This window comes from Chlamydotis macqueenii, chromosome 6 (assembly GCF_036417535.1).
Source record: "Chlamydotis macqueenii isolate bChlMac1 chromosome 6, bChlMac1.mat, whole genome shotgun sequence".
Lineage (NCBI taxonomy): Eukaryota > Metazoa > Chordata > Aves > Otidiformes > Otididae > Chlamydotis > Chlamydotis macqueenii.
In genome coordinates, this window is record NC_141561.1 from 31977339 (window position 1) to 31992334 (window position 14996).

The following is a 14996-nucleotide window of genomic DNA, read 5'->3' on the forward strand; positions in this document are numbered from 1 at the left end:
TGAGAGCCAACTATTCCAGGCAGCCTACAAGCACGCAGCAGGACACCCTCCTCACACCGCAGATCTGCAGGGTGGCGCAGAAAGGCGCGTCCCTCATTGGAGACAGCAGAAGAGCACACAAGTAGCTGGTTTCCCCCTCTGGCTCTGTCTTTCCTGACAGCCTGCGGGCACAGCAGCAATGGCCGCCGGGCAGCAGGATGGGACAGGGAGGTCTCTGTAAAGGCCCAGGGCTCCAAGTTTAATGAGTAACGGGTGTTCAGTAAGGGCAGAGGAGTGGGTTTGCTGCCTCCTCGGTTCCTGTGCAGAGGCATGACAGCTGTAGCAGCTCTTCACTGGAAGAGGAAACTGTCAGAACGATTTCCTGCAGCTGGGTTTCTTCTGCACTGCTGGCACCAAGCTACCTGTCTTTGCTAAGGTGCATGTTTTTCCAGGCCCCTCGTTTTAAACGCTTCCCAGCCAGAGGAAGCCTGCGCTGACAGCCTCCGCTTCGGGACGGCGATGGGACTTCTGAGCTCGGGGGGAGAGAAAGGATTGTGCTGGTCAGAAACGCCCGCTCGGAGCGCACCAGCTGCCCGGGGGCCGGGCTGGGCAGCCTGAGCCTCGGCGGGAGGCCTGGCCCCGTCGGCGGGGGCCGGGCCCCGGGGAGAGGAAGGGCGGCTGGGGCGGGGGCCGGGCTCAGGGGGAGGAGAGCGGCGGCTCGGGCCGCTCAAAGTAACACTTGTAGCAAGGCTGCTCGTTCCTCGGCGGTTTGGGAGGAACACGGCCATTTTACAGCCTAAAAGCCAAGCAGGAGGCAGTCTGCCTCAGGGGCGGGATGTGCGCAATGCGAGAGCTCCCAACGTCCGGCGGGGCGCTTGGCTGCGGCCAGGCCGGGCCTATAAACTGCTGCTGTGCCCTCCCAGCTCCCCTTCTCCCTCAGGGAAGTCTGCTGGCAGATCTAGATGCCGTGCTGGAAACTCTCCGTGCCAGATCCAGCCGGAGAGCACTGGGAAGAGGGGTGGGACGGTGATTTGTGCCTGAGAAAGCAGCGCGTCGTGGGGGGAGTCCCTTCCCCGTGCCCCCCAACGGGAGCGGGGGAAGAGCCGGGCAGCACAGGAGAGTGTGGCAGGCACAGCCTGTTTGGGGAGAGCTATTTCCAATTAATCATTCCTGATTACCCCCCCATGCAATGCTCTTGATCAGGGCTGAGAACACCTTCCTGCTGAACGTGCTCTGGACGTGGCTGAAGGCAGCTGAGGATCTGCCTGTGGAAGATCACTCAGGGATACTACTTTGACTTACCATTTAAAGGCAATTAATTAAACTGCTGTACAGGTGTTCTGACCAGGTACATGCAGTTGATCTTTTCCAAATCTAATGAAGGCCACTTGGTCTGTGGGTTGGGCACAGGAGGAAAGATTGTGAGGGAGCCCACAAGCCTCAAATAAAGCAGGACAACTGAAATAAACGTGCCTGGAGGAACTGCAGCCCAGGTCCATCCTGGTGTGATGCGGTGAGGAAGAGCCCCAAAGCTTTCTGTCTCCTCAGTTTTGGCTTTCTAGGAGAGGTTTGGGCACTCCGGGCTATCCCCTTCCAACAGCAATGGCAGCACCAGCCTAGAAACTGGATTCAGCACCTGCTCTCCTCTGGCTCAGTGACATGAAGGCCCAGTTAAGTAGATGATGGTATGGGATGGTAAAGTGCACTGACAAACAACCCGAAATGGATCAGCAGGGTTTCCCCACCTCAGTCTCCCTGGAGAAAAGTCAGCCCTGCAAAGCCAGTTGCAACCTTTTTAGTTGATTTAGGACATGTCACCTAGTAACTACCCTGTCTTGGCCCTGCCACGTTTCTGAAGCAGGATTTCAGGCCAGCTTCATGCCAACAATAGCTGCCTTCCCAGCTTACCGTCAGCATGGCAGCCCTTCTCTGCAGAAGGAATTGACTGTTCAGAGCAGTCTGGTCCATTTGCCATTTCTGCAAGCTGGCTGGATTTGCAGGTTATTGTCACTCGCTCAGGAACTGATGTTTTGCAAGATCACAGCAATCAGTTGCCTCCCCTCCTGTGGGGGAGCCGGCTGCCCCACCTCTGCTCAAGAGTTAAACCATTCATTTAACTAATCCTGGCCAGGCTCTCACTCCTTCATGCACCTCATCCCCTTCTTGCCAGGGGCCCTGTCCTGATTGTTCTTGCAACAAATTACTTCTTGAACTCTTGTTGATGGCCAATTATCCTCCAGATATTAATAGTCTGTTACTGTTGGATTCTGTATATTTGCGGACCTGAGATGAAGCTGATCTGGATTCCGTAAAAGTTCAAAGCGGATGTGGACTATGCGCAGGTAGAGGTCTGCAGGCAGGGGCACAGGCAGCAGCGCGAAGGCAAAGCTCACAGGGAGGGGCGCAAAACAAAAGGCGTGCAGGGGCACAAAAAGGTGTGCACAAATATAACAGAATTATAGAATAATTAGGGTTGGAAGGGACCTTTAAAGGTCATTTAGTCCAACCCTCTTGCAAGGAGCAGGAACATCTCCAACCAGATCAGGTAGCTCAGAAGCCCCATCCAGCCCAACCTTGAACAGCTACAGGGATGGGGCATCCACCACCTCTCTGGGCAACCTGTGCGAGTGTTCCACCACCCTTAGTGTAAAGAACTTTGTCCTTGGATCTAGTCTGAATCTACCCTCTTTTAGTTTAAAACCATTACCTCTTGTCCTATCACAACAGGCCCTGCTAAAGAGTTTCTCCTCTACTTTCTTGTAAGCCCCCTTGAGGTACTGGAAGGCCTCTATAAGGTCTCCCCACAGCCTTCTCTTCTCCAGGCTGAACAGCCCCAACTCTCTCAGCCTGTCCTCACAGGAGAAGCGCTCCAGCCCTCTGATCATCATTGTGGCCTCCTATGGACCCGCTCCAACAGGTCCGTGTCCTTCTGATGTTGGGGGCTGCAGAGCTGGATGCAGTACTGCAGGTGGGGTCTCACCAGGGTGGAGTTGAGGGAGAGAATCACCTCGCTTGACCTGCTGGCCACGCTTCTTTTGATGCTGTCCAGGATACGGTTGGCTTTCTGGGCTGCAAGTGCGCAATGCCAGCTCATGTTGAGCTTCTCATTCACTAGCACACCCAAGTCCTTCTTCTCAGGGCTGCTCTCGATCCATTCTCCACCCAGCCTATATCTGTGCTTGGGATTGCCCCAACCCACGTTCAGGACCTTGCACTTGATCTTGTTGAACGCCATGAGGTTATAATGGGCCCACCTTTCCAGCCTGTCAAGGTCTCTATGGATGGCATCTCTTCCCTCCAGTGTGTCAGCCGCACCACACAGCTTGGTGTCGTTGGTGAACTTGCTGAGGGTGGACTCTATCCCACTGTCCGTGTCATCAACAAAGATGTTGAACAGGGCTGGGCCCAATACTGACCCCTGAGGAACACAACACGTCACAGCTCTCCACTTGGACGTGGAGCCACTCACCACAATTCTTTTGAGTGCAGCCATCCAGCCAATTCCTTATTCACCACGTGGTCTGTCTGTAAAACCACGTCTCTCCAGTGAAGAGAAAAGATGTCATGTGGGACAGCATCAAATGCTTTCCACGAGTCCAGGCAGATGACGGCAGTTGCTCATCCCTTGTCCACCAATGCTGTAACAATGTGCTAGAAGGCCACCAGATTGGTCAGGAACGATTCTGCCCTTAGTGACGCGGTGTTGGCTGTCAGTAATCACCTCATATTCCATGTGCCTTAGCAGGGTTACCAGGAGGATCTGCTCCATGACCTTGCCGGGCACAGAGGTGAGATAGATCAGGATGTAGTTCCCCAGGTCTTCCTTATTTACGTTTTCAAAAATGGGGGGTTACGTTACCCCTCTTCCAGTCAGTGAGAACTTCACCAAAGTGCCTGGCTGCAGGAAGCACATCGTGTTGTGCAAGAGGGATGGCACCCCGCTGGAGAGCAGCTGTTCCTATCCCCGGCTGCCACTGCTGTCAGCGGTGGGTGAAAGGTGTGCCAGAGCATCACCTGTGGAGCTTTCGAAGCCTGCAGACGGCATTGGGCTCCTTCCAGAGGAGAAGAAAGATGGAACGATGTTCAAGAAGCAGAAGCAGAGGGGAAGCTAAAGAGTTAAACTGTTTATTTAACTAATCCTGGCCAGGCTCTCACTCCATCATGCGTCTCCTCACGTTCTTGCCTGTGCCAGCAGCCGTGCCTTGTTTCTCATCACGGCTCTGCAGGATCAGCTCTCGCAGCTGGCCGTGGTCCAGCGGCACCTCCACTGCACAAGAAAATGGCCACCCCGTCACCCACCGCACTGCGGGCCCTATGTACCCGGCAGGGCGGGGCAGGCTGCTTGGGACTGGCCGGGGAAGACACGGGGCAGCAGGGGATTGGCCAGGCAGCCACGGGGGAACTGCGGATTGGCTGGCTGTGTGGCCGCGGGCCCTCCCTCCTGCCTCACACACTCACAGGCGTCGATGGCGCTGCTGGTGCTGTCCAGGGAGGGGGCCGGCGGGCAGAGCTGGGCCCGATCCATCGCCCGCAGGAGCCCCGTGCTGCCCAGCAGCGGGCTGACGAAGGGCTGGGCCGCATCCGAGCCTTGAGCTGAGAGGTAGCGCAGTTCGGACTCCAGCAGCAGCAGATTGTTGGTCTCCTGCTCCACGAGACCTGGGCGGGAGAGAGCACCGTCCCACAGGGCCCCTGCACCAGGGCCCTGCCCAAACCCACCCCTGGCTCTTTGCTGAGCACGCGGCGCTCCGCGATCACGGCAGTGGCCACGGGACTCCATTGAGCGCCCTGAGGCAGTGGCGTCAGGCAGCCTGTCTCCCCAGATGCTGGGTCCCACACCCAGAGCCAGAAAGAGGTCTTGGAGGTCCGCTGTGGTGTTTATACAGCCGGGTTAGCTCCCAAATTTGCTGGCAAGTTGGCACCCCACATTCACACTGGGAACACCCAAGCAGGAAGGAGCCAGGGGAAAAGAAAAAAACAAAACCAGCTGCAATTAAATCCCAGTGCAAGGGGCTGGTGGGCACACGAGGTCCGGGCACATGGCAGGGAAAGAGGAGCAGCTGCGACGTACCCAAAACCTGCATCAGGTTCAGATCCGTGATCTGCCCATTTCCTCCCAGCTGCTCCGTTATCTTGCTCGTGTCGTAATTCATTCCTTTGCACAAGGCCTCCATGCTGGATTTGAGCTGGCCCAGGACTTTGCTGCTCTGTTTGCATCTCTCCTCGTACCAGTTGGCTTCCTCAGTCCTCTCCAGTAGTTCTGCCTATCAGCAAAGGTTTTGGTAGGTGTCACGCCAGGGCCCTGCTCTCCCCACCCTGGCACCCCAGTGCCAGCCAGTTCCAGTCTGGACACTGGAGACCTCCCAGGAGAGACTCTGTGATGCTCCAGTGTCTGCAGGGGAAAGGCCCTCTGAAGGGGAACCCAAGCTCCCCATGACGCAGACCGTGCCCCAGGGGCTGCAGGACCAGGGCTGGGAGCAGCCCAGCAGTCACCCTCTCGCCATGCACTGGCATCTCTCCCCAGACAGGGCCACCAAAAGCTGATGCAGGGCCTTTTTCTGCTCACACCACTCCAGCTGTTGGCCAGGGCAGTGTTGACAGGAGCAGACTAGCAGACTCCCTAGGATGGGACAGACAGGGGTCTGCTGCCCCTGCAGAGAGAGATCTGGACTGCTGTACCTCCAGCTCCTTCAGGATAGGAAGCCTGCTGCTCTCCGCACGCTCCCGCTCTGTCACGAGGGCCGCAATTTCGTTCTGTGTAAACACAAGAACACGGAGTGGGCACTGGCTGAATGGCCACCAAACACACCTCAGAGAGGCTAGGGACCATCCCTCTGCCCTGGGACCAGGGACATCCCACTTGACCCCTCTGGGGACCAGTGTCCCCAGGCCGGGAGGCCAGGTGATGACCCCACAACAGGCAAGGCAAGGCAGCTCCGGGCCTTCCTGGATACTGCAGTATTTTTGACCCGGTACACAGCAGAAGCATTGAGCCATTTTAGGCTCTACGAACACAGCATTCTGTCTGTTGCAGTGCTATTCTTGGCCAGCCCTTTGCATTCCCCTCATCCCACCCGTGCGGCAGGCTGTGAGCTGGGTTCCCCTCTGCGGGCAGTGATGCTGGACACACGGGAGAGGAAAAACCCACCCCCAACCCAAAAGCACCAGCTGAGAAAGGGGAGGCGTGAAGAGCCTGGAACAGACCTGGAGGTCCTTGATCCTCTGCTGCATCCTGTCCAACTCATCATTCAGCTCAGAGACATAGACAAAGCTGGCAAAGTTCTTTGCCTCTTTTGCGATCATGTCATTCACCAGCCGGTCAAAGTCCCCGTCCTCTGCCAGTTCTAGCAGGTGCCTGTAAGTCACCTCCCGGCTCTCAACGCTCTCCCATTGGCTCTGCTTGCCCCGCTGGGCTGCCTTCAAGGCTGAGGAAGAGATGGAGATGGAGAGCCTGGCCTGGCCTGCCCTTCCCCTGTGTGTGCACGCGTGTGCTGTGGGGTTTTGCAGGGTGCTCGGGGCCAGGCAGGCAGAAGGTGTCTTTGTTTCACTCAGAAATTCAGCAAGGAGCTCACAGTCTGTTTGGACATGGGGCAAACACAGGCGGATCCCTCCCCAGGAGGAAAAAAGGAGCCATGGATGCCCATGGAGGCAGCTGCCTGCCTCCCCATCCCTCCCTCCCCCACGCGCACCCCAAGACACATGGTTTTGGGGGCCCTCAGCCAGTTATCACTGCTCATCCTTTTCTTCCGCAGGGCAAAGGGTGGGTGAAGGAGCCTGCAGGCAGGGGAGAGCTCCTGCCTTTGGGGTGCAGTGCTATAAGCAGCCCGCTTGCCAACCCCGCAGGCTCTTGGTTTGTGGTCACACAAATGCGTTGCCCCTGGTTTCTCTCATCTGATACCTTTTTCCTTTTTGGCCTCTTCCTCCAACTCGGAGCGATCTGTCAATTTGGTGAGCGTGAAGTCTTTCAGATTCATCTCCTGGTCAAGGAGATGCTCCCACTTCTGCAGCTCCACCGTCTCTTCCCTGTGCTTTTTTTTCAGGGCTGAAATGTTTGCCAGAGCCTCCGTCCTGCACACCGAGCGCAGCAGGTTACTCCATGTGTAGGTACAAGGGTTTGTATTCCTGGCCATTGCCACGCAGCTCTGTGCCTGACCCAGCAAAGCCCCCACGATGCTCTGCACATTGCCCGGCCCTCACGTGGATGCAGCCGTGTTGGCCCAAGGCCAGCGGCAAGCGGACATAACTCTTGGTGGGGTTTTGTGTTTTGTACTGGGACACAGCACCCAGCTGCACCAGCCAGGCTCACTTTGACCGGAGCTGGCTGTCCTCTGCTCCAGGACTGCTGCATCCCCCCGTGCGGGCTCAGGTGGAACTCAGAGGAAAGAGACAGCTCCGTGCGGGAGGCAATTCACCCCATCCCAAGAAACGCCTGGGATTGGTGGAGTCAACCACTCTGGAGGTACCCGTGTCCCTGCACTGACCAGGCACCTAACCCTTAGCACCCAGCTCTCAACAAGAATGGTGAATCCTCTCTCTGAAGCTGCAATCAGTCTCTCTTTATATCCATCCTCATCCCCGCCGTTGCTGAGGATGCCACAGAGGGTTTGCAAGGCCACATACCGCTGCTCATAGGCTTGTGTGTAGTGCTCCAGGGCAGTGCTCATCCTTCTCCTCTGCTGATCCAGTTCCTTCTGGAGCTTCACGTAGAAGCTGTCCAAAACGGCCTTCTGGATGCGCAGGCTTTCGATCTCTTCTCGCAGCTTGTTATTTCTGGTCAGGATAGTACCGAAATGGACCGTGACCTGGGCAGAGGGAAGCAAAAAGCTGGAAGCGGGTGCGGGCCTGGGCGGCTCAGGTCTCTGCTGAAAGGCCTTGCCCAGGTCTGGAACAAACACAGCCCAACAGATTTTCAGTTGGCCCTGCACTATCCCTGCACATGGCCTGCATGGCCTGCAAGATGTTTGCTTACGGTGTTCAGAGACATCTCCAGTGACTCAATCCGCTTTTGCAGCTCTGTGCTACTCTTCGCTTGCTTCCCCTTTCCTGCTCTCTGGTGTTGCCTCACAATCTTTTCTTCCAGCTCTAGTATCTGTGCACACAAACGGAAAAAAAAAAAAAAAGAAAAAAAAAAGAAAAAAAAAAGGAAGTATAATCAGCGTCTCTAGTTCTGGACTCTTGTCAGGACACTTAGCCAAAGACAACACCCGCTGTTGACCTGAACTACAGCCACCCTGTCATTAATGAGCTCACAATTACAGAAGCAGCTTTAATCCCAAAGGATGCCATCCTGCACACCCAGCAACGTGAACTAGGAACGGGTTTCTTTTTGTGCCACCAAGGAAATGCTGCTGCCTCTGGAGGGAAATTCAGCAGGCGTTGAACAAGGCACAGCAGCCCTCATGGTCATGTGTCTTTTGCCAGGAGGCAGCATTATATTCCAAGGCCTGAATTCAATGCGTTTTACATCGAGGAGTTTCAGCCCCGGGGCTCACCCTGTGGCTCTGCTCTGCTCTACCATGCTCAGCCAGGAAACAGTTCAGACGCTCTTACCTGGTTGTCCAGCTCAGCTACCTTGGCTTTTCTCTCTCTGATCAGAGAATCATACTGGTATCTGGTCTGCAAAAGGCACTGGAGCTCCATATAATTCTCGTTGTCCAGCATCTCATTTCTCAGGGACCCCAGCTGGCTCAGCATTAGTGACACGTCTTTGTGTTCTTGAGTCAGCGACTCCATTTCTTTTCTGTAGATATGGAAGAAGTGACATTGAGCACATCCACCTGCAGTGCCACGTCAGGTCCTTACCCCTCCCCATCTCAGTGCCAGGGTCCCCAGATCTTGACAGGGGGGAACTTTCCAAGCACAACGCAGCCAAGCAAAGCTGCACTCACTCCTGAGCCTGCATTTGACGCCTCACGTTGGCACCATAAGACTTCCTCTTCTCCGCTGCTATCCGAAACTGCTTCTGCAGCCTCCCGATCTCGGCTTCAGCCAGCTTTTCCTCATCCTTCATAGAGAATTCCTGGAGCTTCTGCTTCCAAGAGGGCCTTCCCCGCTGCCACAGAGAGGGAGAGTTTGGTCACGTGAGCAAACACAACCAGCAGCGGCAGCCGGAAAGCTGAACACAGGGCAGCGCGTCAATGGCGCCGCCACCTCCAGCTCTTTGTCACCATCTCTAGCTCTTTGCTGCCACCCAAGATATTCATTAGCAGCTAAAACACTGAGCCACACAAACCGACTCCATGAGCACTTTCTGATGCGCTTCAGAGCAAAGTCCACTGGGTGCTTTGCTCTTGAGGAACCCACCCCCACACTACCAGCACTCCCCAGGGCAAGGAGGTCTCAACAGCAACCAAAACCAGGGCAGGCAGATGACTGCAGGTTGTCACCTCTTTTATCACCCATCATGACTGCCAGGACCACGAGAGTCAGAATCAAAACCACCCGTGCTGGGGACATGAATGAACCCAGATGCCTTTGCCCAGGAGCGGAGCGGGAGTGCTTGCAACCCTAGCTGGGGGAACGGGACTCCTTACTGGGAAATCTGACTTCCACTGAAGCTGTGGCAGTCAGATGCACCATGACCTGTGTCCTCAGCTGAGCCATATTCCCCAACCCTGCCTCCCCCGACAACCAAGGCTCAGGCCACGGCCTCATTCCCGGCACAGGAGGTCAGGCAGAATCAGCCCCAGCGCAACTCAACACCTTGCCGGCAAAACAAAGCCTGGCTCCACAGCACCTGCGCGGCTCACTGCACCGTGGCGTTGATTTCTGCAGGTGAGATGCCCACAGCAGATCCTCCATAGCGCCTGTGCAGAAGTTCACCTTTGGATTGTGCTTCACTTTTTACCTTTGAGCCCATGTCTTCCAGCTAACTCCGCCGGTTGCTCTGCAGACGCCTTGCGAAGGGGACGAGGTAGCCTCCGCAGTGCCAGGCCTGCCTGCCAAGGCGAGAAATGAAACCCAAGTAAGGGACTGGTTGCGTCCCCCTAACCGTTCCTCAGCACCTGCTCGCCTGTTTGGGACATGAGGAAACCATCACAGATGGCAGCGCAGTGAATAAAAGCACAGCACATGCAGTAGTGTCATGGCGAAACACCCTCCTCTTACGGGGTGTAGAAGCACGGAAAGAACAGATGGTTTGAGCTGTTCCACCCAGAGAGGGCACGGGGCTGGCCCCGCATCCCTCACCCCAAAGCTGCTCCTCCCACAGCCCCACTGCAGACCACCCGGGCTCCGCTGTTCCTCCTGACGCTGCTCACCTCGCCGCAGGGTTCTGCGATTCCCCTCCAGTCAGGGACGAGACCGCGGTGTCAGTCGGGTATTCCTGAGGAACACTCCCCGTTGCCAGTGGGAAGAGCAGGAGAGGCCAGAGCCTGGCAGGGAGCCTGCTCCTGCTCTGTCCTGCGCCCGGCACTGCTCCAGACTCTGTGGAACAGGCACTGGCCCGCTTGCCACTACAGTGACATCACAGTGGAGGGTGAACAGGTTCTCCACGGGGACCGTCACCAAGAAGGATGAGGGGGTGGCCCGGGTACGCCCGCTCGCCCCATGGGGAGTGCTGGGAGCTCACACTACATGGACCAAAGGGGTTTGCGTGCCCCAGAACCAGCCCTGAAGCGTGTGCTCTGCTGTTTCCCTGACCACATGGCCACAGCAAGCAGAAACCCTCACGTGACCGGTTCCTGCTTCCCTTGGCAGTGTTTGGACTGTCCCATAACCTGGGTCTTTGGCACCGTTTGTTCTGATACGTTATCCCAGAGGCGTTGTCCCTTTCGCCAATGAGCTGGGCCATGGCCAGCTGTTTGGCCAGCTGTCTGCCTGCCCCTCGCCAGACAAAGGGGAAACTTCAGCAGCTTCTCACAAAAGCTGCCGCTGTGGACCCCCCGTTGCACAAAACCAGCACATTCTACCCCTCGCCTCTGCAAGTCTCGTATTTATGAATTATTATTAAAATGTAGACACCTCAACAAAAAATAATTCCCCACACTGAAATAAAAATAATATCATCACAACATCAAGTGAAAAGTGGACAATTTACACACCATCCAGCCCTCCATCCCTTCACCACAGTCAGAGCAGCATTCATTCCCCACAATCATTTCACTCTGTGGCTCAGTTCAGCCTGGGTTTGGCCCATTATGGCTCCCAGTTAATAATATCTCTATCCCTCATGCCACGGCCCCACGCTGGGCACCAAAAGAACTGTTGTAGCGTAGCCCTGCTCCAGACCAAGCTACCCCGCCGCCCTTTGCCGCTTCTTTTTTTTTTTTTTTAGTTTTCCCTTTCTTAAATACGTTATCACAAAGGCTTTACCACTGTCACCAGTGAGCTTGGCCCTGGTCAGCCGTGGGTCTGCCCTAGACCCAGCCAGCTCCACCAGCGGGGAAACTTCCAGCAGCTTCTCACAGAAGCTGCCACTGTAGCCCCCCCTGCACAAAACCAGGACAGGCAGGCACCCTTCAGGGAGAGAAGCCGCTCATGCCCAGCATCTGAAGCAACACTGTGAACCTCCGATCCTGTTTTCCTTATTTAACACTTAAAATCTCAACAAAATGAGAGCCAACTATTCCAGGCAGCCTACAAGCACGCAGCAGGACACCCTCCTCACACCGCAGATCTGCAGGGTGGCGCAGAAAGGCGCGTCCCTCATTGGAGACAGCAGAAGAGCACACAAGTAGCTGGTTTCCCCCTCTGGCTCTGTCTTTCCTGACAGCCTGCGGGCACAGCAGCAATGGCCGCCGGGCAGCAGGATGGGACAGGGAGGTCTCTGTAAAGGCCCAGGGCTCCAAGTTTAATGAGTAACGGGTGTTCAGTAAGGGCAGAGGAGTGGGTTTGCTGCCTCCTCGGTTCCTGTGCAGAGGCATGACAGCTGTAGCAGCTCTTCACTGGAAGAGGAAACTGTCAGAACGATTTCCTGCAGCTGGGTTTCTTCTGCACTGCTGGCACCAAGCTACCTGTCTTTGCTAAGGTGCATGTTTTTCCAGGCCCCTCGTTTTAAACGCTTCCCAGCCAGAGGAAGCCTGCGCTGACAGCCTCCGCTTCGGGACGGCGATGGGACTTCTGAGCTCGGGGGGAGAGAAAGGATTGTGCTGGTCAGAAACGCCCGCTCGGAGCGCACCAGCTGCCCGGGGGCCGGGCTGGGCAGCCTGAGCCTCGGCGGGAGGCCTGGCCCCGTCGGCGGGGGCCGGGCCCCGGGGAGAGGAAGGGCGGCTGGGGCGGGGGCCGGGCTCAGGGGGAGGAGAGCGGCGGCTCGGGCCGCTCAAAGTAACACTTGTAGCAAGGCTGCTCGTTCCTCGGCGGTTTGGGAGGAACACGGCCATTTTACAGCCTAAAAGCCAAGCAGGAGGCAGTCTGCCTCAGGGGCGGGATGTGCGCAATGCGAGAGCTCCCAACGTCCGGCGGGGCGCTTGGCTGCGGCCAGGCCGGGCCTATAAACTGCTGCTGTGCCCTCCCAGCTCCCCTTCTCCCTCAGGGAAGTCTGCTGGCAGATCTAGATGCCGTGCTGGAAACTCTCCGTGCCAGATCCAGCCGGAGAGCACTGGGAAGAGGGGTGGGACGGTGATTTGTGCCTGAGAAAGCAGCGCGTCGTGGGGGGAGTCCCTTCCCCGTGCCCCCCAACGGGAGCGGGGGAAGAGCCGGGCAGCACAGGAGAGTGTGGCAGGCACAGCCTGTTTGGGGAGAGCTATTTCCAATTAATCATTCCTGATTACCCCCCCATGCAATGCTCTTGATCAGGGCTGAGAACACCTTCCTGCTGAACGTGCTCTGGACGTGGCTGAAGGCAGCTGAGGATCTGCCTGTGGAAGATCACTCAGGGATACTACTTTGACTTACCATTTAAAGGCAATTAATTAAACTGCTGTACAGGTGTTCTGACCAGGTACATGCAGTTGATCTTTTCCAAATCTAATGAAGGCCACTTGGTCTGTGGGTTGGGCACAGGAGGAAAGATTGTGAGGGAGCCCACAAGCCTCAAATAAAGCAGGACAACTGAAATAAACGTGCCTGGAGGAACTGCAGCCCAGGTCCATCCTGGTGTGATGCGGTGAGGAAGAGCCCCAAAGCTTTCTGTCTCCTCAGTTTTGGCTTTCTAGGAGAGGTTTGGGCACTCCGGGCTATCCCCTTCCAACAGCAATGGCAGCACCAGCCTAGAAACTGGATTCAGCACCTGCTCTCCTCTGGCTCAGTGACATGAAGGCCCAGTTAAGTAGATGATGGTATGGGATGGTAAAGTGCACTGACAAACAACCCGAAATGGATCAGCAGGGTTTCCCCACCTCAGTCTCCCTGGAGAAAAGTCAGCCCTGCAAAGCCAGTTGCAACCTTTTTAGTTGATTTAGGACATGTCACCTAGTAACTACCCTGTCTTGGCCCTGCCACGTTTCTGAAGCAGGATTTCAGGCCAGCTTCATGCCAACAATAGCTGCCTTCCCAGCTTACCGTCAGCATGGCAGCCCTTCTCTGCAGAAGGAATTGACTGTTCAGAGCAGTCTGGTCCATTTGCCATTTCTGCAAGCTGGCTGGATTTGCAGGTTATTGTCACTCGCTCAGGAACTGATGTTTTGCAAGATCACAGCAATCAGTTGCCTCCCCTCCTGTGGGGGAGCCGGCTGCCCCACCTCTGCTCAAGAGTTAAACCATTCATTTAACTAATCCTGGCCAGGCTCTCACTCCTTCATGCACCTCATCCCCTTCTTGCCAGGGGCCCTGTCCTGATTGTTCTTGCAACAAATTACTTCTTGAACTCTTGTTGATGGCCAATTATCCTCCAGATATTAATAGTCTGTTACTGTTGGATTCTGTATATTTGCGGACCTGAGATGAAGCTGATCTGGATTCCGTAAAAGTTCAAAGCGGATGTGGACTATGCGCAGGTAGAGGTCTGCAGGCAGGGGCACAGGCAGCAGCGCGAAGGCAAAGCTCACAGGGAGGGGCGCAAAACAAAAGGCGTGCAGGGGCACAAAAAGGTGTGCACAAATATAACAGAATTATAGAATAATTAGGGTTGGAAGGGACCTTTAAAGGTCATTTAGTCCAACCCTCTTGCAAGGAGCAGGAACATCTCCAACCAGATCAGGTAGCTCAGAAGCCCCATCCAGCCCAACCTTGAACAGCTACAGGGATGGGGCATCCACCACCTCTCTGGGCAACCTGTGCGAGTGTTCCACCACCCTTAGTGTAAAGAACTTTGTCCTTGGATCTAGTCTGAATCTACCCTCTTTTAGTTTAAAACCATTACCTCTTGTCCTATCACAACAGGCCCTGCTAAAGAGTTTCTCCTCTACTTTCTTGTAAGCCCCCTTGAGGTACTGGAAGGCCTCTATAAGGTCTCCCCACAGCCTTCTCTTCTCCAGGCTGAACAGCCCCAACTCTCTCAGCCTGTCCTCACAGGAGAAGCGCTCCAGCCCTCTGATCATCATTGTGGCCTCCTATGGACCCGCTCCAACAGGTCCGTGTCCTTCTGATGTTGGGGGCTGCAGAGCTGGATGCAGTACTGCAGGTGGGGTCTCACCAGGGTGGAGTTGAGGGAGAGAATCACCTCGCTTGACCTGCTGGCCACGCTTCTTTTGATGCTGTCCAGGATACGGTTGGCTTTCTGGGCTGCAAGTGCGCAATGCCAGCTCATGTTGAGCTTCTCATTCACTAGCACACCCAAGTCCTTCTTCTCAGGGCTGCTCTCGATCCATTCTCCACCCAGCCTATATCTGTGCTTGGGATTGCCCCAACCCACGTTCAGGACCTTGCACTTGATCTTGTTGAACGCCATGAGGTTATAATGGGCCCACCTTTCCAGCCTGTCAAGGTCTCTATGGATGGCATCTCTTCCCTCCAGTGTGTCAGCCGCACCACACAGCTTGGTGTCGTTGGTGAACTTGCTGAGGGTGGACTCTATCCCACTGTCCGTGTCATCAACAAAGATGTTGAACAGGGCTGGGCCCAATACTGACCCCTGAGGAACACAACACGTCACAGCTCTCCACTTGGACGTGGAGCCACTCACCACAATTCTTTTGAGTGCA

At 55.8% G+C, this 14996-nt stretch overlaps 1 protein-coding gene across 1 annotated transcript; it reads right to left on the minus strand.

The window, feature by feature from the left end:
• Positions 1-2222: 2222 nt before the first annotated feature.
• On the minus strand, positions 2223-14743 carry LOC147600233 (coiled-coil domain-containing protein 63-like). The gene is made up of 12 exons (XM_086751184.1): positions 14708-14743; positions 8865-9028; positions 8527-8716; positions 7946-8065; positions 7597-7778; positions 6875-7044; positions 6181-6401; positions 5656-5730; positions 5048-5240; positions 4438-4635; positions 4135-4246; positions 2223-2367 (listed from the first exon to the last, which is right to left on the minus strand). Exons 1-12 carry the CDS (start codon positions 14741-14743, stop codon positions 2223-2225), a joined length of 1806 nt encoding a protein of 601 aa, XP_086607310.1.
• Positions 14744-14996: the final 253 nt, after the last annotated feature.